At 46.3% G+C, this 22845-nt stretch overlaps 1 protein-coding gene across 4 annotated transcripts in view; it reads left to right on the top strand.

The window, feature by feature from the left end:
- The window catches only part of Dcaf5 (DDB1 and CUL4 associated factor 5), a 120793-nt gene extending 104488 nt beyond the window's left edge, over positions 1 to 16305 (top strand). For all 4 annotated transcript variants that reach the window (XM_045154274.1, XM_004649281.2, XM_045154276.1 and 1 more), the window contains 2 exons: positions 1842 to 1969; positions 11793 to 16305. In XM_045154274.1, the coding sequence (XP_045010209.1) occupies positions 1842 to 1969; positions 11793 to 13553 (1889 nt within the window). In that variant the 3' untranslated portion in view covers positions 13554 to 16305. The remainder of the gene's footprint in view (positions 1 to 1841; positions 1970 to 11792) is intronic.
- The last annotated feature ends 6540 nt before the right edge of the window (positions 16306 to 22845 follow it).

Below are 22845 nucleotides of genomic sequence, written 5' to 3'. Positions count from 1 at the left end.
AGAGATGGCTTAGCGGTTAAGCGCTTGCCTGTGAAGCCTAAGGACCCCGGTTCGAGGCTCGGTTCCCCAAGTCCCACGTTAGCCAGATGCACAAGGGGGCGCACGTGTCTGGAGTTCGTTTGCAGAGGCTGGAAGCCCTGGCGCGCCCATTCTCTCTCTCTCCCTCTATCTGTCTTTCTCTCTGTGTCTGTTGCTCTCAAATAAATAAATAAATAATTTAAAAAAAAAAAGAAGGAAGGAAGGAAAGAAGGAAATCTTAAATGTATTGCTTTTAAATCGAAGAAATGATCATTCTTGGACATTGTGAAGCCAATGAATATCATTGTCAAGGAAGAACTAACTCAAGTTGAGCTGAGGAGATGGCTCAGCAGTTGGAGGTGCTTGCTTGCAAAGCTTGATACCCCAGGTTCAATTCCCTAATATCCAGATAAAGCCAGATACACAAAGTAGTGCATGCTGGAGTTTGTTTGCAGTGACAGAAATCCCTACCTCTCCCATTCTTTTAAAGGTAGGGTCTCACTCTAGCCCAGGCTGACCTGGAATTCACTATGGAGTCTCAGGGTGGCCTCAAACTTACAGCTACCCTCCTACCTCTGCCTCCCAGTGCTGGGATTAAAGGCGTGTGCCACCATGCCTGGCTTAGCTTTGACTTTTCAGTAAAACTTTCAAACAGTTGTCAGTGTGTTTGGCTAAGCCAGCCAGAGCAGGTAACCCCAAGAAATGACATAACTGTCTAAACAAAGGATGCTCTGGCAGACAGGCCCTATCCCTGAGCATGTGCTGGTTTGTTTGTTGTACTCATTATTTGTGATTAGATCGTGACTCAGCTCAACAAATCATTGTACATAAACAGTTGCGGCTAAATTCAAATATTTGAAGACTATGAGATGTCTCTGGTGATACCCTAGAGCTTGTGCATAAGGTGTAACTGGATAGAATCTTTTTACCTCCTTTAAATGGCCTTGAACTCACTATGATCCTCCTGCGTCTGCCTCCTGAGTGCTGGAATTAAAGGCGTGCGCCAACACGCCTGGCTTCTGTCACAGCTTCCAGCTTTTTACATGGGGTCTGGTGGTTTGAACTTGAGTACTGAGAGTTGTATGCCAAGAGCTTTACCTACTGAACCGTCTCCCCATCACCCATCTACTTCATTCTTTATTTTTGGTTTTCTGAGATAAGGTCTAGTTCTAGCCCAGGCTGACCTGGAATTCACTATGTAGTCTCCAGGTGACCTCGAACTCACATCAGTACTCCTACCTCTGCCTCCTGAGTGCTGGGATTAAAGGCTAGTGGCACCAAGCCTGGCTTAGTTCAAATTCTTAATACTTGGACCCTATATACTAATGAAAGTGATCCAATTTTGTTTTTCTTTGATTCTCCCTGCTGTGAGAGGCAGAAGGGTACTCTGTTATTTTCCCTGTGAGCCCCTCATCTAGGACATCATTTAAGTCACCATGTGTTAACTTAGAGACCAAAAACTTGAAGTTTTAAGTGGCTTTGATTGCATTGACAATGGGATTGTTACAGGCTGGTAGGCTTACCAGCTAAGTAAAGGCTTTTGGTAAGAGCACGTATGCCGAGAGGCACTTCATTTCTCTTTCCCTAGCAACTTTATCTGTGAGACTATGCATTCTGCTGGTGGTATGGTTAATTTAAAAAAAGAAAAATAAAAAACATATCTTTAATCCCAGCACTTGGGAGGGAGAGGTAGGATTACCAAGGGAGACCCTACCTTGGTGGGGGAAAAACACTCAGCTTCTGTTCAGATTGCTTATCTGTCATTACTGGAAACTATTTACATTTTATCTCATCATTTGATTTGTTTCCTTTTGTCTTCCCAGGTGGCATTGGCAGGGTAGTCAATGGAGCCTTCATGGTGCTGAAAGGGCATCGATCCATTGTTAACCAAGTTCGATTTAACCCCCATACCTACATGATCTGCTCTTCAGGTGTAGAAAAGATTATCAAGGTGAGGCACTTTTCCCTTCTGTTCTTTTCAGAAAAATTTACAGTTCACAACTAGAAGAAACTGAAACAATATATGTAGAGATTCATATGTAACCACACTAATTGTCTCTCAAAATTCTCAGTGAAGCCAGGCATTGTGGTACACACCTTTAACCCCAGCACTTTGGAGGCAGAGGTAGGTGAATTGCAGTAAATTTGAGGCGAACCTGAGACAACATAGTGAATTCCAGGTCAACCTGGGCTAGATCAAGATCCTACCTTGGGGGGAAAAAAATTCTTAGTGAATGCCAGGGATGATGATTCCTGTCTGTAATCTCTGCACTGAGAAGGTTGAGGTAGGAGGATTGTGAGTATAAGGCCAGCTGGATGACATAATGAGACACCCTGTTTTAGAAATGGAGAGATAAGAGTTGGGCGTGGTGGTGCACACCTTTAATCCCAGCACTTGGAAGGCAGAGGTAGGAGGATTTCCATGAGTTCAGGGCCCCCTGAGACTACATAGTGAATTCTGGGTCAGCCTGAGCTAGGGTGAGACCCTACTTGAAAAAACAAAACAAACAAACAAAAAAAAAAAAAAACAGAAAGAAAAAAAATAAAAGGAGAAGGAAGCCGGGTGTGGTGGCACACACCTTTAATCCCAACACATGGGAGACAGAAGTAGGAGGATTGCCCTGAGTTTGAGACCATCCTGAGACTACATAATGAATTCCAGGTTAGCTTGGGCCAGAGTAAGACTCTGCCTTGGAGGGGAAAAAAAAGAAATGGAGAGAGTTCTCAATGACTATTGGAAACACACACACATATTTGTTTGACCAGGTCAACTACAAAGGGAGTTGCAAAGGCCTTTTTTTTTTTGGTGGGGGGGGGGTCACATATATTTATTTGAGCCCGTGTGTGTGTGTGTGTGTGTGTGTTTGAGGTAGGGTCTCACTTTAGCTCAGATGACCTGGAATTCACTATGTAGTTTCAAGTGGCCTTGAATTTAGAGCAATTCTCCCACCTCTGCCTCCTGAATGCTAGAATTTAAAGAGTGTGCCACCATGCCTGGCATGTATTGTTTTTTGGTTTTTCAAGGTAGGTGCCCCAGACTAGTGAATGCATGTGTACACAAATACATTTCTTTATGTATATTCCACAAATATCCTTTCGCATGTTCTTACACATATAACTGCTTGTCAGATATGTCTATTTGTGTGGAGGAAGTCATGCAGATCACAGCCTAGAACTGATGACCTCAGAGCCATCTCCAGACCTCCTATGGTTGAAAGCCCAGTCACTGGCTTGCCTGTGTACTGCGTGAGCTTTGTCCCCAGAACCACTTTCATTGTATTTCTCGAGGTAGGATCTCGCTGTAGCTCAGGCTGACCTGGAGCACACTCTGTAGTCCCAGGTAGACCCCGGCTGGCCTCAAACACACAGTGATCCTCCTACCTCTGCCTCCTGAGTGCTGGAATTAAAGATGTAAATACCATCATGTCCAGCTCAAAGAATAGTTTGATAGCTACGACAGGGAACCAGCCTGGTCTGTGTCCACAGAAGGGTACTCCACTGCCCATCAGATTCTACTTGCTAAGTGCCCTTTTTCCACATCTGAGGAAATGAGGGTTTAGGGAAAATGATGACTCTGATGCATTTGTCCTTGGTCTGACTTCCTTTTTATCCTCTGCTGGTCCTGAGGGAAAGGCCTTACTTTAATGGCCACATTTGTTCCATAGGCCTAGAATGGGACCTCTAGATCATTTCAAAACCTTTTTTTTCTTCTGATAATGAAGTTTAAATTATAAATTTCTAGCTGTGATCACACAGCTAATTGGCAGCAAGCCAGGATAGAGCCCTGTGTTTCATCCCACCACATTGGCTGTGCTGGTGGGAAGGGCGCGGACAGCCTGACTGGATCGTCTGGAGGAGCAGTCCTCCTGGACAGCGGTTGAATGGCTCTGTCTCTGCATTGCTTTCTCTCTCCTTTGGCCTGTGACTAATGGGTTGGCACAGTAGCATGCCCTTTCTAGGCCTGCTGACGTCATTCTCTTGCTCAGAGAGCCTTCGGCTTGGGCATCTCCTTTAGGAGAGAAATTCCTGTTTGGCGTGTACTCTGGGATGCTTCTGTGCTAAGTCTCTTGTTTAGCCAACTAAAGTCTTTACCCTAAAGGTCATAGGCTGGAAACGTGCCAAGTTCTCAAGGAAGAGAAGAAAATATTTTCTCTGTGAGGTTATCCAGACTGCACTGTGGTGCTCACTGCCCCCAGGTTCCCATAGGAACCAAGAGGCACGTTTAGCCATTTGAAACCTTAAGTCTGCATAGTGAGAGGGAAAGCACAAAGGTCTGGAGTTCTTAGCTTTGTTCTCTCACAGATGTCGTCCCCATTTGCCATCTGGTTCAACATAGGGTAGAATCAAAAGCATTGTAGGGATGGGGTTGGTGGCAGCGCACACCTGTAATACCAGCATTTGGTGGGGCTAAGGCAGAAAGATAGTGAGTTCAAAAGCCAGGAGAGAGAGAGAGGAAAGGAAAATAAAAGAAAAAAAAATGGTCTGGAGAGATGGTTTGCATGGTTAGATACTTGGAACATTTGTCAGCCCTGGGTATTTGAATCCCCAGTATCCAGATAAAGCCAGATGTACAATATGGCACATGTGTCCGAAGTTTGTTCCCAGTGGCAAGAGGCCTCCACGTGCCCTTCTCCCTCTCCCTCCCTCTCTTTCTCTCTTCTAAATAAATAAATTAAAAAATAGAAAAGGCCATGCTTGGTGGTGCACACGTTTAATTCCAGCGCTTAAGAGGCAGAGGTAGGAGGGTTCGTGAGTTCAAAGGCCACCCTGAGACCACATAGTGAATTCCAGATCAGCCTGGGCTCGAGTGGGACCCTACCTCAGACTCCTCCCCTACCCCCTCCCCCGAAAAAAAAAAAAAGGAAAAGAGAAATGTAGGAGGGGGTGGGAAGGAGAGGACGATTCTGAGTAAAGTGCTGGCCTTGCCTCTACCAGGATTACTGTTTTTGTCTTTACCTGCCATCATCCTGAAAGGCCATTGATTCTTAATGCCCTTGTGTCTATCTCCTGATTGCTAGGAATTACCTCTGCCAGGCAGTTGCTACTTAAGTAAGTGTCACTTTCCTGCTTGCTACTTTTGGTGGCTGGGGTAGTGTCGGGTCAGGGGTTCCAAGCTCGCCCGGCGCGAGGCCAGCTTTGTTTTCCCAGTCCACCCTCTTGCCCTCGTTCTTTGCTGCCACCTTTCCAGCCTGGGGAAGAACCCTACCTCCTTTTTTGTTGTTGTTGTTCTGTTTTGTATTTTGAGATAGAGTCTCACTCTAGCCCATGCTGACCTGGAATTCACTATGTAATCTCAGGGTAGCCTTGAACTCATTCTCCTACCTCTGCCTCCTGAGTACTGGGAGCAAAGGTGTGCACCACCATACCTGGCTTCACCATATTCACCATACTTGATGAAATGGAGTTTCTTTTTCTTTTCTTTCTTTTTTTTTTTTTTTCAAGGTAGGGCCTCACTCTAGCCCAGGCTGACCTGGAATTCACTGTGTAGTCTCAGGCTGGCCACCAACTCATGGCAATCGTCCTACCTCTGCCTCCCGAGTGCTGGGATTAAAGGCATGTGCCAGCATAATAAGAATACTGGTCAGTACTTCTGATATTCAGAAGTCGCTCTGCAGATTCAAAGTAAAGCTTCAGGAGTTGGAGAGAGGGGTCAGTGGTTAAAGGCACTTGATTGTAAAGCCGTAAGTCTAGCGCCCGTGCAGAGCCAGATGCACAAACTGCTGCATGTGTCTGGGGTTGATTTGCAGAGATAAGGAGGCCTTGGAGGGCACACACACTCTCACTCTTCCCTCCCTGACCCTGCCCCTGCCAAGTAGAACTAAAGCTGTGGGACTCGTCCACCAAATAAAAGACAGCAACATGCCTATTGGTGCCTGAGTATAGCTTATGTTATTTTTATCAATCTCTTATCTCTGGGTAGGAAATAAAGGCTTTCCTAGGGTGAAGTCATTTGCTCAGGACTATGTGAAGTGCTAGGATTAGAATTACTGCCTTGTATGGCTCTGTACCTTGAGGCAAGACTGGCTTTCTGGGATGGGGCTAGGGCTGAGGTCCCTCTGATTTCATATTTAGGTGAAGGAGCCAAGGTTACCAGGCAGCTAGGCGATGAGTAGGAGGAGCCCACACTTGACTTGATCCTGTTTTGTTCCATTGCCCAGGCTTCAGGAATGAACAGTCTGCTTCAACGTAATGCATTCCAGCACCTAAACAACGATCTTCATTCCTGAACATGAAACAGCAGGGGGAACATTGAAATCTTACAATGGGCTTGTAAAATGGTTAGGCCAACATCTCATTATTATTACTTTGCACTTCTGCTAGAAGATTGTAAGTTTCTATACAGGACAAATAGATTTATTTTCATATTAGACAACATCATCAACAACATTTTACCATTTTTAAACTGGGGAAATGAGATACTTGCTCAGAATTAAGAATAAGACCTAAAATAGCCAGGCATGGTGGCGCATGCAAGGCAGAGGTAGGATTGTCATCAGTTTGAGGCCACCCTGAGACTCCATAGTGAATTCCAGGACAGCCTGGGCTACCTTGTAAAACCAAAAAAAAGAAAGAAATCCCAAAGAGTTTGTCTTCTGATACCATCTCCTTCCTCCAAAGACTCTTTCATTTCCTCAGACACTCCTTGTCGGGATTGTCATTTATTGCTTGAGTCTTGTACTGGAGACCATGTCAAAATGTTTCCCAAGCATAGACTCTCACAGAGAATTTTGTTTTTTCCAGGTAGGGTCCCACTCTGGTCCAGGCTGGCCTGGAATTAACTATGTAGTCTCAGGGTGGACTTGAACTCACGGCAATCCTCCTACCTCTCCCTCCTGAGAGCTGGGATTAAAGGCATGTGCCACCACGCCCAGCTTCACAGAGAATTTGAGAGTCTCTTCAGATAAACCCTTTATTTTCTCCTATTTATTTTATGCATTCTAATATTTTTGAAACCCCTGTGACCTCTACTGTCTTTTTTTTTTTTTTTTTTTTTTTTGAGGGAGGGTCTTGCTGTGGCCCAGGCTGACCTCTGTTAGGCTCAGGGTGGCTGGCCTTGAACTCATAGCTATTTTCTTACCTCAGCCTCCCAAGTGCTAGGAGATTTAGGGCATGTATCACCACACCCGGCTCTGTTCACTTCTTGAGTGCTTGTTAAAAGTGCATAGTCCTGGTGCCTGTCGAGAAATACTAGTGAGCATCTCCATAGGGCTCAGAGTCAACTGTGTGATTTCTTCTCTTGGTGTTTCCTGGGCACTCCAAAGTGGAATCACTACCTTAAAAATTCCTGGATGAGACTAGGAAGCTAGAAAAGGAAGCACACCTGAGGAATGGTAGACAGTAAACAAAAGAATGAATCCAAGTTGCAATTGTTTAGAAGCTGCAACCCTAAAAAGTTTCTCCAGCCTCCTTTGAACTGGAAGTCCTCCAAAGAGAGAGATAGTATATTCTAGGAATTGCCAAGTAAAACGTGGCAGGAATAAGCCTTGGGGAATTCCCCCAGAAGGAGGAAAATTTGTCCTCAGTTAGCTTTGAGGAAACAAATGTTTTGTCTTGATGGAGAATAGGGAATGAGGGGCTACTGTTCTCTGGGTTAGATGCCAACTAAAGATAGACACGAACCTGTCAAGAAAATTGCTTGGAATTTCATAGAGTTGTCATGGCTCCCGAGCTTTTCTGTGCCGCTCTGTGGACCAGCATGGCAGTTAGGTGGAGCTAACTGTTCTTTTCGGTGGTGACAGTTTAGTTACCTTGAACTTGATTTTTGTGTAACTTACTTATCTGTAAAGCTGAATGTTTGAATCAAACCTAAGTTTAGAATCTTAGCTTCAGCTGGGTGTGGTGGCCCGCACCTTTAAAACCAGCACTTGGGAGGCAGAGGTAGGAGGATCACTGAGTTCAAAGTCAGCCTGAGTCTCTACTGCAAAAAAATAAGTAAATAAAACTCCTATACCTGGGGTAGAATGAGTCCTAAGGTCATTTCTTCAGGGATAATGTGTCCTACCTGTTTCTGTAGCTAACAAAAGACTTGGAAGTAAGTTATCAACTCCCTGGTGAAGAGAATCCAGTTTCCTGGGTAACTAATGTCTGCATGTCCAAGAGTGAGCTGCAGTGTAGGCAGCTGACTATCAAGCTCCAACGAGCAATTCCCACTGGTTAAAAATAGAATGTTGCCATTTGGGAGGAGCAGGACCATGAGCTGTATATTAACTGTCACAGAGGACTGACTGATAGGTCTGTTTTTACTTTAGAAAAGTGGTATTTGGCCCAAGCTTGGCTGCAGTGTCTGGGGACGCCAACCCGGGAACAATTGCTGATGTGTTCCCATCTTTCTCCATTTGCTGTTGCAACAAATAAAGGATGTTTGCACCTGTAAAAAAAAAAAAAGTATTTGGAGCTAAAGAGATGGCTCAGCAGTTCAGGCGCTTGCCTGCTGTGCCTGAGGCCCTAGATTTGATTCCCCAGTATCCATGTAAATCCAGATGTATAGAATGGCATGTGTGCATCTGTAATTTCTTTGTGGGGCTAGATGCCATGGCTTCTCTCTTTTTCTCATTCATAAATAAATAAATAAAATACTTAAGCAAAAAAAAAGTGGTGCTTTTGTGCACAGCTTCGATTAACAGCTTTTTACCACACCGGCCAATCTTCAAGTCATCCTCCACCTCTCTACTAAGTTATTATAATGTCCAAGCTACTAACAGAACGGAAAGGGGAGAGATGGCTGAAAGACAATGCATGGTTATTCTGAGCCAAGAAAGGTTGAGATCTCTTGACACAAGGCTAATTTTGTGCCCAAGTTATATTACTCTGCTTTTTCCCCACCCTGGCTCTAGATACCTCAGTTTTGTGTGTGTGTGTGTGTGTGTGTGTGTGTGTGTGTGTGTGTGTGTTAATTATTTATTTATTTATTTATTTGAGAGACAGAAAGAGGCCGAGAGAAAGAGAAGAGAGAGAGAATGGGCACACCAGGGCCTTTGACTGCTGTGAATGAGCTCCAGACACATATGCCATCTTGTTCATCTGTCTTACCTCGGTCCTGGGGAATCGAACTTGGCTTCTTTGGCTTTGTAGTCAGGTATCTTGACCACTCAGCCATCTCTCCAGCCTGTATTTTATTTAACTCTTTCAATTGACTATTTTTTTAAAAATATATCCTTATTTATTTATTTATTTGACAGAGAAAGGGAGGGGGAGAGAGAATGGGCACACCAAGGCCTCCAGCCACTGCAAACAAACTCCAGACATGTGCGTCCCCTTGTGCATCTTGCCAATGTGGGTCCTGGGGAATCAAACCCGGGTCCTTTGGCTTTGCAGGCAAATGCCTTAACCACTAAACCATTCCTCCAGCCCTTAATTGATTATTTTAGTATATGTATATAGTGTATTTTCATCATAATCCTCTCACATTGCTTTCTCCTGTCCCTCTCATTCTTCCACTGAACCCTTTCTTCCCACCTAGTCCTCTTATTTGGTGCCTTTTTTTTCTTTTTCTTTTTTTTTTTTTTTTTTGAGATAGGGTCTCACTGTAGCCCAGACTGACCTGGAATTCACTATGTAGTTAATGTCTTTTTTATATAAATTTATTTTTATTTATTTATTTGCAAGCAGAGAGAGAATGGGTGTGCTGCTTCTAGCCACTGCAAACAAACCCCAGATGCATGTGCCACTTTGTGCTTCTGGCTTTGTGTGGGATCAAACCTGGGTTATTAGGCTTTGCATTCAAGCTCCTTAACCACTGAACCATCTTTCCAGCCCCAGTGTCTTCTTTTTTCTTGTGTGTGTGAGAAGGAGACTCACTGAGTTTGATAAGGTTTGCCTGCGTGAACATGGTCAGGAGTTCATTTAACCAGTACTCATGCAACTTACCAGTGGTTATGCCACTGAAGAAAATACCCCCCCCCCCCCCCGAGCAGCTCACTGCTACTGCCTATAGCTTTGTATTGACAGTGTCCAAAGTATAAACAGTTAACCGTGATAATTCCCACCCATACCCCCATGAGCCTCCTTCCAAATCCACCCTCCATTGAGTCCCTTCTTTCCAATCAGTCTCTCTTCTAGTTTGATATCATCTTTTCCTCCTATGGTGATGGTCTTGTGTAGGTTGTGTTAGGCACTGTGAGGTCATGGATATCCAGGCCATTTTGTGTTTTGGAAGAATGCTGTTATTGTAAGCAGTACTATCCTTCCTCCACCTCTTCTCCAGTGGACCCTGAGCCTTGGAGGATGTGATAGAGATATCTCATGTAGTGCTGAACATGGACTTTTCAGCACTATGCTGAGTTTTGAGTCTCCCCAGTGGTCACTGCCATGTGAAAAGAGAAGCTTCTCTACTCAGAAGTTAGAGTAGCATTAATGTATGGGTATAAACATTAAAAGTGCTTATGGGGCCAGGTGTGATGGCACACACCTTTAATCCTAGCACTCAGGATGCAGAGGTAAGAGGATCACTATGAGTTTGAAGCCACCTTGAGAATTCCAGGTCAGCCTGGTAGAGTGAGACCCTAACTCGAACCCCCCCCCAAAAAAAAAAAGTGCTTATGGAGGGATGGCTTAGTGGTTAAGGTGTTTGCCTGCAAAGCCAAAGGACCCTGGTTTGATTCCCCAGGACGCACGTTAGCCAGATGCATAAGGTGGCATATGCGTTTCGGAATTCGTTTGCAGTGACCAGAGGCCCTGGAACCCCCATTTTCTCTCTCTTTCTCCCTCTTACTCTCTGTCAAATAAAGAAAAATAAAAATATCTTTTAAACATTGCTTAGAGGGCACTTTGGTAGACATAAGCATTTGGCTGAACAACAGCAGTCATGCCTCCCCAAGGGCTTATGACCTCCCTAATTATAGGCTTTTGACTAGGTTTTCAATGCCAAGCATGTATTCCCTCCTGTGGAACAGAGGTCTAGTCCGATCAAAAAGCAGTAGGGAGCTGGAGAGATGGCTTAGTGGTTAAGGTGCTTGCCTGCAAAGCCAAAGGGCCCAGGTTCAATTCCCCAGGACCTATGTAAACCAGATGCACAAGGTGATGCACATTACAGTGGCTATAGGCCCTGGCATGTCCATTCTTTTTTTTGTTTTTTTTTTAAACTTTCTGCCAGGCATGGTGGCGCACACCTTTTTTTTTTAAAATATTTTATTTATTTATTTGAGAGCGACAGAGACAGAAAGACAGATAGAGGGAGGGAGAGAGAATGGGCGCGCCAGGGCTTCCAGCCTCTGCAAACGAACTTCAGATGTGTGCGCCCCCTTGTGCATCTGGCTAACGTGGGACCTGGGGAACCGAGCCTCCAACCGGGGTCCTTAGGCTTCACAGGCGAGCACTTAACAGCTAAGCCATCTCTCCAGCCCAGCATGTCCATTCTTTCTCTCTCAAGTAAAAATAAAATTTTTAAATGCGAAAACAATTTTTTTAAAAGAGCAGTTGGTCTCCTCTGTAACAGACATTGCATCAGCTGGCACATTAAGCCTGGCTGGTCAGCCATAAGGCTTGCAGGTCCACTGCTGTTTAACACCATTGACAACTTCTCTCCCAAAAGGCTACATGCATCCTCTAGACCGCTGGCCTCTAAGTCACAGTGATCCTCATACCTCTGCTGCCCAGGTGCTGGGATTAAAGGCATGTCACACCATACCTGGCCCTGAAGAGCGTATTTTTGAAGTCGGCTATGAAGTTTAAAATGACAGGTCTAGGAAGCTTGGCCTCTGTAGTCTCTTATCTCCACCACTCTAGAACCCTTTCCAGTCAATGTTGGTTGCTTTTGTTTTTCATCTTCTGTGTAGATCTGGAGCCCATACAAGCAGCCAGGGTGTACGGGAGACCTGGATGGGCGAATTGAGGATGACTCCCGCTGCCTCTACACCCATGAAGAGTACATCAGCCTCGTGCTGAACAGCGGGAGCGGCCTTTCCCACGACTACGCTAACCAGTCGGTGCAGGAAGACCCGCGCATGATGGCCTTCTTCGACTCCCTGGTCCGCCGGGAGATTGAGGGCTGGAGCTCGGACTCGGACAGCGACCTGAGCGAGAGCACCATCCTGCAGCTGCACGCCGGCGTCAGCGAGCGCTCGGGCTACACCGACTCCGAGTCGTCCGCCTCGCTGCCCCGCTCCCCGCCGCCCACGGTGGACGAGTCCGCCGACAGCGCCTTCCAGCTGGGGCCCCTGCGCGTCACCGCCACCAACGCGGCGGCGCCGGCCCCGCCGACCCCGTGCGAGGACGCGGCCGCGCGGCAGCAGCGCCTCTCGGCCCTGCGGCGCTACCAGGACAAGCGGCTCCTGGCCCTGTCCAACGAGTCCGACTCGGAGGAGAACGCCTGTGAGGTTGAGCTGGACACCGACCTCTTCCCGCGGCCACGGTCGCCTAGCCCGGACGACGACTCGAGCAGCTCCAGCAGCTCGAGCAGCTCGGAGGATGAGGAGGAGCTGAACGAGCGCCGAGCCTCCACCCGGCAGCGGAATGCCATGCGGCGGAGGCAGAAGGCGCCCCGAGAGGAGAGGCCCAGCGCCCCAGCCAAGCCCAGCAGCGCGTACGTTGGAGAAGACAACTACGACTACCCCCAGATCAAAGTGGATGACCTGTCTTCCTCCCCCGCCTCCTCCCCTGAGCGGAGCGCGTCCACGCTGGATGCTCAGCCAAGCCGGGCCCCGCAGAACTCCAACATGGAATCCGTTGAGCGGAAGATTTACAAAGCTTACAAATGGCTGCGCTATTCCTATATCTCCTACTCAACTAACAAAGATGGAGAGACCTCCCTGGTGACAGGGGAGGCGGATGAAGGCAGAGCAGGAACCAGTCACAAGGACAGCCCAGCTCCTTCTTCCAGTAAGGAAGCCTGCCTGGCAGCCACAGCCCAGAGGAGCCAGGCCCTGCCCCCTGCAGGCTGCAGCAGGGATGCTTGGAAAGAGGGCACTTCCAGCAGGAATCCCAGCGGCGGCTCAGGCCACGAGCACAGCAACCACCCTTGGGCAGAGGTGCCAGAAGGCACCTCTCAGGACACGAACAGTGGCGGCTCTGTAGAACACTCTTTTGAGACCAGGAAGCTTAATGGAAAGGCCCTGAGCAAGGCCCTGAGCAGCCGGGCTGAGGAGCCAGGTTCTCCTGCCCCCAAGGCATCTGGCTCCACTCTCAGCGGTGGGTCTGGCAGCTGTCCTAGGACCCAGTCTGATGACAGTGAGGAGAGGAGCCTTGACACCATCTGCGTCAATCACAACAACGGACGCTTACACGCCCGGCCTCCTCACCCCCACAACAATGGGCAGAACTCTGGGGAGCTGGAGGCAGTGACCTACTCTTCCCCAGTAAATCCAGACATTGACCATGATAACTCGTCGCTGACAGGGACACTTCTACATAAAGATTGTTGCGGGTCTGAAATGGCCTGTGAGTCCCCCAATGCTGGGATTAGAGAGGACCCCACTGACCCCTCGGCCACGGACAGCAGCAGGGCTGTTCATGGCCATAGTGGCCTCAAAAGGCACCGAGTTGAATTGGAAGACACAGATTCAGAAAATTCCTCTTCAGAGAAGAAATTAAAAACATGATAAATACAAAGGGAAAACAAAAAGCTACAAAAAGTAGCTTTACAAAGTAATTTTTTCTTGTTTAGTGAACACAAAGGAAAGGAAAAAAGTATTAAAGGCACATGAAACCAGGGCCTGAAATTCTGTGTCTGCTGCTGCTCCCTTTTTCTTCACCACTCCCCAGTGGGTTGGAATATCTAGTTGGCCACTGCCTTGTGCTGTGTGAAAATGGGGAAGATCCACATGGCTCCTCTCTAGGGAGATGTGAGCTTGGGATCCATGTACAAGGGTCTGTGAAAGTGAACCCTTGAGGGGATGCCTGACTTGTTCGTGTGTGCCCATGTCCACTGGCACACGTGGCCATGGGCCCATTATCTCGTTTCTTTTAGTTGTCCATCAGCAGAGACCTGTGGGTCAGAGCTTTGGCTGTCTCACCTGTTCACATCCATAGTGTTCTGGTCTTAATGAAGAGAGCCTGTTAGATTCAGCTTGTGTTGCCACAGTGGTAGAGTTCTGCCAGGAGAATGGAGGGGAGATTGAAAAGATTGGCTGCACTGAAGGAGGAAAGCATGGTTCCTTTGAAGAAATCTTCCATGTTTTCTCTAACACATCTTTGAGCATTTAATGTGGATCTACTAAAAGTGGCGCATTTTTTTTAATGCTGAGAGGTTAGTACTTAAGATCAGATTGAAGAGCATATAGATCCCTAATAATTACATATAGATCCACTGCAAGCCGAGCAGGGCTGCACTGTGTGCTCTGTGGGGCCACACAAACGACCAGTCGTGGATAACACACTTGAGCCAGCTAGGTGCTAGGTCCTGAGAGGCACCCAAGGCCGGGGGGTGCTTCCTTGGCCCCATGTGACGAAATCTAGACATAATGAAAGAAGAAAGGACAGCTCAGGAGAGCTTTTTGCTCGAGCTAATAAAATAAAGTGGATGTTACAAGTGTGTTAATGAAGAAGTGGTACTATATTTTAATCCAATACAAATCCATTGGTCAGAAATAGTGAGGCTGCTGTCATCTGTCAGGCTTGCTGTTAACAGAGGCTGTGGGGTTCTGACTGAATGTCCCAGAGTAGTCATCTGAGAATGACAAATCCTTGTCATGTAGCTTTATTTGGAGGAAGGGGGTGTGTGGTTTGTTTCCTGGCTTCCAGAAGAGACACCATTCTCTTGAGGTAGGTAACAATTATGAGGAGAGGGGGGAAAAAAGATTTTCAGCAGTATAGTGGTTACAGTTCTACAGTAATTAATGAAAGATTAAGTCATGAAGACCTAGAGATGACCAGACGTTTCGTTGGTGTAGATATCATTAGAGCCAGAACACTGGCAAGACATGAGGAAGACAGAACAATAGAACAATACGCCTTGTGAGTGCAGAGGTGCCCAGCGAGGAACCCAGCCGGAAGTGGCATAGGAAGGGCTTAGCGGTGCAGGGCTAGCGTGGCCGAACTGAGCCGGCATGCCTTTTTAGAGGAGGACCTGTCCTGGAAGGGAACCGAGAAGAGAGCCCCTGCGGCAGCTGAAGAATGGAGGGGTCCTTATGAAAAGTGTTTGGTGTGAGCTGAGAAGAGGTACCATCTTGCTGAGCTTTGCAGAAGGGAAGAGGTGCCTCGTATCTGAAGTGACTGAGGTCTGAAAGCACTGTCTGAGCAGGAGAGCAAGGAGAGAGAGTCGAGTGGGGGTGCTTCCGACTCAAGAGCCCGACTGTGACTGGGGAGTGGGACAGATTCTGTAACCAACATTAGAATTACTTTGGATTTGTAATCAAAATGGTTCTATGATTTATCTTTGATTATTCACAGATAATTGTAAATTCTGGTTTTATAAGCCCAAGTCATTTTACATTTGCTTTTCCAAATGTATTAAATTGGAATTTTTTAATCCTTTATATACAAAAAAAAAAAAAAATGACCACTCAGTGTGTGTTTCTCTTCCCCTTGTTAGTCAGCATACCTGGTTCTTACCTTCTGTTTTATTTTAATCTAATCAAGTAGCTTCGTCTGACTTCTAAAAACAGTCCACATACCTGCCTGGAGAAAAAGAAGGAATATTCCCTTAGGAAGTAATTGTTGGTGATTATAATTTCTAAATATATAATTTGATGTTTCTTGCTAAAAGCCTTTATTTCACGTGAATACTCAAAAGAGAAATTCATTAAAGTCAGGTTTCATTTAGTTCATAACTTTAGAAGCCAAGAATGCTTATTTTTAGAAGGATGCCTCTCATCCTTGGGAGAGATCCTTCCTCCAGCTTACCAGAAGTTAGGCCCTGTGAAATAAATGTATTCTTTTAGCCACTCCACTCTCATTTCCAGAGATCTTGTCATGGTCCTGGAAGCCTGGCCAGAACCTCCTAGGGTCCCTTAAATGGGTGTAGAATTGAAATTGAGGCCTCCAACTCTCTGTATTCTTCCATGGTAGGTGTTTTTTTTGTTTTGTTTTGTTTTGTTTTTTTCCTAGGGGAGCAGATGGCACTGATTAAGAACTATATGGAAGTGCCTCTTGGGTTTTTTCCCCCCCGTATCCTGTATATACATAAAGTTTTAAGTGGCAGGTCCAAATACCCATTTCCACCTTATTTCCCGCCTGGTTTTGTAAGTTGGCTTGGGCCAGTGAAGTTTGTGCTCGATTAGAATCCTAGAGTCTTGTGTTGTCTGTCAAGGTGCCTTCCTCTGCTGAAGCCTTAGCTCCTCACACCTGCCTCTCCTCACCCAGCAACGCCGACTCTACTCGTGTGTATATGCAAATAAACCTGTTACTCACTTCTCCCTGTCCTCCTCTTCTCTTCCAGGGAAGACTTGGTTGCTGGGACACACACACCCCTTAATTCCTGCCCACTTAGAAACTCGATTTAAGTCCACCTTGAAGATTAGAAGAAAAATCCCACATCTGTGACAATGGTTTATCACTTCTAGGCGTTGGGACAAGGGTCACATCCGACCAGGAAGGGTAGGGAGGTGGGTTTTACTTAGCATCCTTTACCGGGTTTAAGGGGACTCAGGACAGCAGGTACTGGAGCCAGTAGTTGCATTAGTTGAAATTTAGAATTACAATGAAATGGCAATCATCCCTCTCCCCCCCAAAAAAAAGTTTTCTGATGTGTTGATACCACATTCTTTTTTATATCCAAGATAGATATGTTTTATTTATTTGAACTAATAGAACTTCTTGTATGGATCTTTTATGGAGGGAGATGTTTTCTTTTCAAAGTAGGGTCCCACTCTAGTTCAGGCTGCCCTCTTAACTCACAGTGATCCTCCTACCCCTGCCTCTCAAGTGCTAGGACTAAAGTCTTGCACCACCACACCCAGCCTTGTTTTTATTTATGGTGTGCTTTGTAGAAATAAATGTGTGTGTGTGTTGTGTGTGTGTGTGCGTACAGAGAGAGAGGGAGGGGGGTTGAGGAAGCCGGGCATGGTGGCACACGCCTTTAATCCCAGCACTCAGGAGGCAGAGGTAAGAGGATTGCCATGAGTTCGAGGCCACTCTGAGACTACATAGTGAATTCCAGGTCAGTCAAAGGAAATAATTCACTCCTTCCCTTTCTCACTGATAACCGATATATTGCTGTTTATAAAGTATAGGTTAGGGGAATGTGGGCGTGGTGGTGCAAACCTTTAATCCCAGCACCCAGGGAGGCAGAGGTAAGAGAATCACCATGAGTTCAAGGCCACCCGGAGGTAACAGTGAATTCCAGGTCAGCCTGGGCTAGAATGAGACCCTACCTTGAAAAACCAAAAATTAGACGATAGAGATTAGGGGGAACTGGTGCACCTCTTTAATGCCAGCACTTTGGCGGCAGAGGTAGGAAGATCTTTTTTGAGGCCAGACTAGGACTGCAGAGTGAGTTCCAGGTTATCCTGAGCTAGAGTGAGACCCTGCCCCTAGAATAAGAAACTGTATCTCTGGATGGATTATGGGGGCTGGAAAGATGGCACAGTGGATAAAGGATCACCAGACCCCAAATTAAAAGCTGGATGTTGAGGGTTTCTATAACCCTACATCACTAATACTGGTAGCGATATAGGAGGTGGAGGCAGGAGGATTCCCTAGAAGTTCATGATGAGCCCAGCAAAAACCAGCAGAGTAGGGGCTGGAGAGATGGCTTAGCTGTTAAGCGCTTACCTGTAAGCCTAAGGACCCTGGTTCAAGGCGCGATTCCCCAGGACCCACATTAGCCAGATGCACAAGGGGGCGCACGCGTCTGGAGTTCATTTGCAGTGTCCAGAAGCCCTGGCGCGCCCATTCTCTCTCTCCTCCTCCTCCTCTTTCTCTCTGTCTGTTGCTCTTAAATAAATAAATAGAAAAACAAAAAAAAATTTTTTTAAAAACCAGCAGAGTGAAAACCCCGCTTCAGATGAAGTAGATACAAAACTGAGCTGCAAGTTCTGGCCTGACCTCATGATGCGCACCTGAATCCCAGGGTGTTGGAGGCTCTACCAGGAGAGTCACTGAGTTGGAGGCCAGCCTGGGATACACAGAGTGACTGCGTCTCCACTCCCCCCACCACCACCAAAAAAAAATTGACTTTCAATTACCTTTTAACAGATAAGTAAACTAAGGAAGAGTTGTTGAAGGGCTGGAAGACAGAATTCCTAATTTCTCTGTTTCTGCCGTGCTAAAGACAGAATGAGAGGGAATCCAGTGAAAACAAAAGCAACGTATCAAAGGGGGGTTGGGTGGGGAGATGGCTCAGCAGTCAAAGCACTTTCCTGTAAAGCCAAATATCCCAGGTTGTATTCCCCAGGACCCATGCAAGCCAGATGGACAAGGGGGTGCAGGTGACTGGAGTTTGTTTGCCAGAGGCCCTAGCGTACCCATTTTCCCTCTCTACCTGCCTCTCAAGTTTTTTTTTTGAAGGTGGGGGGTGGAGGCTTGGGAGATGGTTCTGTGGTCGAAAGCCCTTGCTTGCAGAGCCACTTAGCCCAGGTTCAGTTGCCCAACCACCCACCCACGTAAAGCTGGGTATAAAAAGCATCACAATTGAAGGACTGAAAGCATGGAGTCCAGAAAACCTTAGCAAAAAAAAAGACTACATGTAGGTCTGAGCAGTCAGTTGGAACACTGGCCATGGACGAAGGCTGTGGACGCTCATCTTCTCGCTCATTCCTGAGGATCTTTGGTTAGACTCGTCGTTCCGGCATCAGGAGACTCAACTTAAAAGTTGCTTTGACTTTGATGGTTCTGTCAGATTCATCTGCACCCTGCTCAGGGTGAGCTAGCCTGTACCTTTTCCTTCCCTGTCTCCAGAGGTCCCTTCATCTCAGCAACTGCCTGGGTGGGTGATGCATTCATAAGTTCAAGGGTGTCTGTATGGAACATATCCCGGGTTAGCACCGCTCTGAAATCATGGTGTCACTCAAACATGTCTCCTGGGAGCTGGACAAGGTTTGTGACATCCGCTGGAACGTTGAGAAGCTTCTGATGGGGCTGGATGGAGGTTCCACCATAAACAGGTGTCCATAAACATCTGCATATTTTGCAGCCTGCCTGACAGTTTCTAGGGACAGCTTCACAGCACAGAAAGGACAGCAGAGAAGAGGCTGCATGTTGCATCTCGCCACAGTGGGTAGAAAATTATAGCAAGAGTGAGTGGAGCTTCACATTGCCTCAAATATGCATTGCAGCTGAGCATGGTGGCGCACGCCTTTAATGCCAGCACTCGGGAGCCAGATAGGAGGACCACTGTGAGTTGAGTCCAGTATGAGACTACATTGTGAATTCCAGGTCAGCCTGGGCTACAGTGAGAAACTACCTCAAAAATTATATATTGCAAGTGCCTTTATAAAGAGAAGGGAGGAGCTAGGGAAATGGCTTAGTCGTCAAGGCGCTTGCCTACAAAGCCAAAGGACCCAGGTTTGGTTCCTCAGGACCCAAGTAAGCCAGATGCACAAGGAGGCACACACATCTGGAGCTTGTTTGCAGTGGCTGGAGGCCCTGGTGCACCCATTCTCTCTCTCTCTCAAATAAATAAAAATTTAAAAATAAAGGCTGGGTGTGGTGGCTCACACCTTTAATCCCAACATTTGGGAGGCAGAGGTAGGAGGATTGCTATGAGTTCAAGGCCACCCTGAGGCTACATAATGCATTCCAAGTCAGCATGAGCTAGAGTAAGACCCTACCTTGAAAAGCCAAAAAAAGAAAAATTATTCATCCTTACATGGGTACTGGCAATTGAACTAAGGTCCTTATGCTTGCAAGACAAGCACTTTACTCGCTAAGCTACCTCTGCAGCCCTAACTTAAACTGTTGCTGTCAACAGTTAGAGGGGCTCAGAAGCTTTTGAGACCAGCATGTGGTTTAAATTAATGAGCTGGGGGCAGGGGTCACTTGCCTGTGGTGACTGGAGTGGAATGTCAGGTGTCCCGCTCCATTCCTCTTCCGCCTGGTCTTGTTTTTGAGCAGAAGTCTGTTCTTACTGTTTCCTGGAGCTTGTGGGGCTCTGTTGATTCTTGGGTCCCTGCAGGACTAGGGTTAGAGGCACATGTGGCCAGGCCCAGCTGTTTTATGTGGGATCTGGAGATTTGAACTTGGGCAGTCTCAGGCTCTCATGCTTGCATAGGCAGTGCCCTTAACTGCCGAGCCATCTCTCCAGCCCTTCTCTAGTATTTCATAGGAGACCATGTAGTCATGGGGGGCATATAAAGCATTCAGTGAACCATGTCTGTACATCGTGTAACGACTGAGAAGCACATAATGTAATTGACTTTGAACTTGTTATAAAAAAGTAAGTTGGGAGGCTCTTCCTCTTTATTCATTTCTCAAGTCCTCTGTTTATGTGTGTATGCACATGTGTGTATGTGGACAACACATCATAAAGAATGGTAATTACTTTCAAAATAAAAGAAAATGGAGACTTGAAAAAAAAATAATAATGAGCTATGCATAGTGGCACACACCTTTAATCCCAGCACTCGGGAGGCAGAGGTAGGATTGTGAGTTCAAGGCCACCCTGAGACTCCATAGTGAATTCCAGGTCAGCTTGGGCTTGATGGAAACCCTACCTCAAAAAAAAAAAAAAAAAAAAAAATCAAGAAATAGTTTATGACTTGGAGTGATGCCTTAGCAGTTAAGGCACTTGCTTGCAAAGCTTGATGGCCTAGGTTTGATTTCCCAGTACCCAAGCAAAGCGATGCACAAAGTGACGCACATGTCTGGAGTTCGTTTACAGCGGCTAGAGGCCCTAGAGTACCGATTATCTCTCTCCTTGCAAATAAATACCATATATATATATATATATATATATATATATATATATACACACACACACACACACATACATACATACACACACACACATACATAATGTATATATGTATATTGTTTTTTCAAGGTAGGGTCTTGCTCTAGCCCAAGCTGACCTAGGATTCACTCTGTAGTCTCAGGGTGATCTTGAACCCATGGCAGTCTTCCTACCCCTGCCTCCCAATTGCCTGTGTGTCACCACACCCGGCATATTATTTATTTATTTTTATTATTATTTTATTATTATTATTATTATTATTTTATTTTATTATTTATTTATTTTTATTTTTTATTTATTTTGTTTTTTGTTTTTTGAGGTAGGGTCTCACTCTAGCTCAGACTGACCTGGAATTAACTATGTAGTCTCAGGACCTTGAACTCACGGCAATCCTCCTACCTCTGCCTCCTGAGTGCTGGGATTAAAGGCATGTACCACCACGCCTGGCCATATTAACTTTTTTAAAAAATACTTTATTAGGGCTGGAGAGATGGCTTAGCAGTTAAGGCTCTTGCCTGCAAAGCCTAAGAATCCAGGTCTGATTCCCCAGAACTCACGTAAGCAGATGCAAATGGTGGCACATGGGTCTGGTTGTTTTGCAGAGGCTAGAGGCCCTCATGTGCCCATTTTCTCTCTCTCTCTCTCTCTCTAATAAATAAATAAAAGTAAAATAATAAAAAATTATAAAAATACTTTATTATTGGCTCTGAGTTTACTGACAGGGCTTAGGAGTTGTGGGAGGGAGAGTTCAGGTGTTCAAGAAGGTTGGGAGAGGGATCCTGCCTTCGGCTAACCCTCAGATGTGCAATGTCTGCTCAGCGCTGCAAGCAACACTCATGTTTTGTGTTTTTTTTTTTTGTTTGTTTTTTGGTTTTTTGAGGTAGGGTCTCACTCTGGCTCAGGCTGACCTGGAATTCACTATGTAGTCTCAGGGTAGCCTCGAACTCACGGCGATCCTCCTACCTCTGCCTCCCTAGTGCTGGGATTAAAGGCGTGCGCCACCACGCCCGGCCAACACTCATGTTTAAGGCACCAGCGGAAGCCTCTGCTGACACACATGCCACAGGTCGAGGGAGAAGCAGAGAAGGGAATGGGGGGGACGGAGAAAGGAGAGAAGAAAGTATAGAGTGGGAGGCTAAAGAAAACAGAAAATAGATGCACTGATAAGAGGAAGAAATGCACACCTGCACACCTGTGGTGAAGCCGGGGCGATCAGAGGAAGCTGGAAGACAGAGGCAAATGGCATCGGAGCTTTAGGTCTGTGCTTTTGGATGTGAGGGGCTGGCCAGAGGGAGGGGGCTTGTGGGGACGCTAGCTTGAAAGGAGCCAGGTTGTCTGGGTCTCCAGTGGATCAGAGTGGAGAACAGGCTTTTAGAAGGAAGACCAGTTTCCAGCCTGTTGGAAGTGAGGAAGGAGCTGAGATTGACATAAACTTTTTGCTTGGTTTTGTTTTGTTTTTTAGAGGTAGGGTATCCCTGTAGCCCAGGCTGACCTCTGCCTCCCCAGTGCTAGGATTGAAGACAATGCCAGCACACCCAGCTTTAACATAAACATTCCAGTCAATGGAAACTCTTGTCAGACTTCCTGAGTAAGGCTGCGTGATGTTCCAGGGTGGAAATAACAAGGTGAAGCAGGGCTCAATGAGTTGTGAACTTCCCTACCCTGACAAGATAATGGTGGTGGTGTTTGGATCTGATTTGGTAATGGTGGGGTGGGGTGGGGTTGTTTCTTTGAGATAGTCTCACACTGTGACAGTCCTGCCTCAGCCTCCTAAGTGCTTTATTATTTTTATTATTATTTTATTTTAGAGAGAAACAGTATAGGCATGCCAGGGCCTCTTACCACTGCAAACACATGCTCCACCTTGTGCATCTGGCTTTATGTGGGTATTAGTTAATCAAATCCAGGCCAATAGGCTTTGCAAGCAAGTATCTTTATCCACTGTGCCATCTTCCCAGCCCTAATCTAGAATTTTAACCAGGATAGGTACAAGCCATGGAAAAGTTCTGTGTGTGCCAAAGAAGAGTGTTGGTCAGAACTTTTCATGCAGGATTGGAATGTGT

This window comes from Jaculus jaculus, chromosome 7 (assembly GCF_020740685.1).
Source record: "Jaculus jaculus isolate mJacJac1 chromosome 7, mJacJac1.mat.Y.cur, whole genome shotgun sequence".
Taxonomy (NCBI): domain Eukaryota; kingdom Metazoa; phylum Chordata; class Mammalia; order Rodentia; family Dipodidae; genus Jaculus; species Jaculus jaculus.
This window is presented reverse-complemented; position numbering and strand designations above follow the sequence as displayed.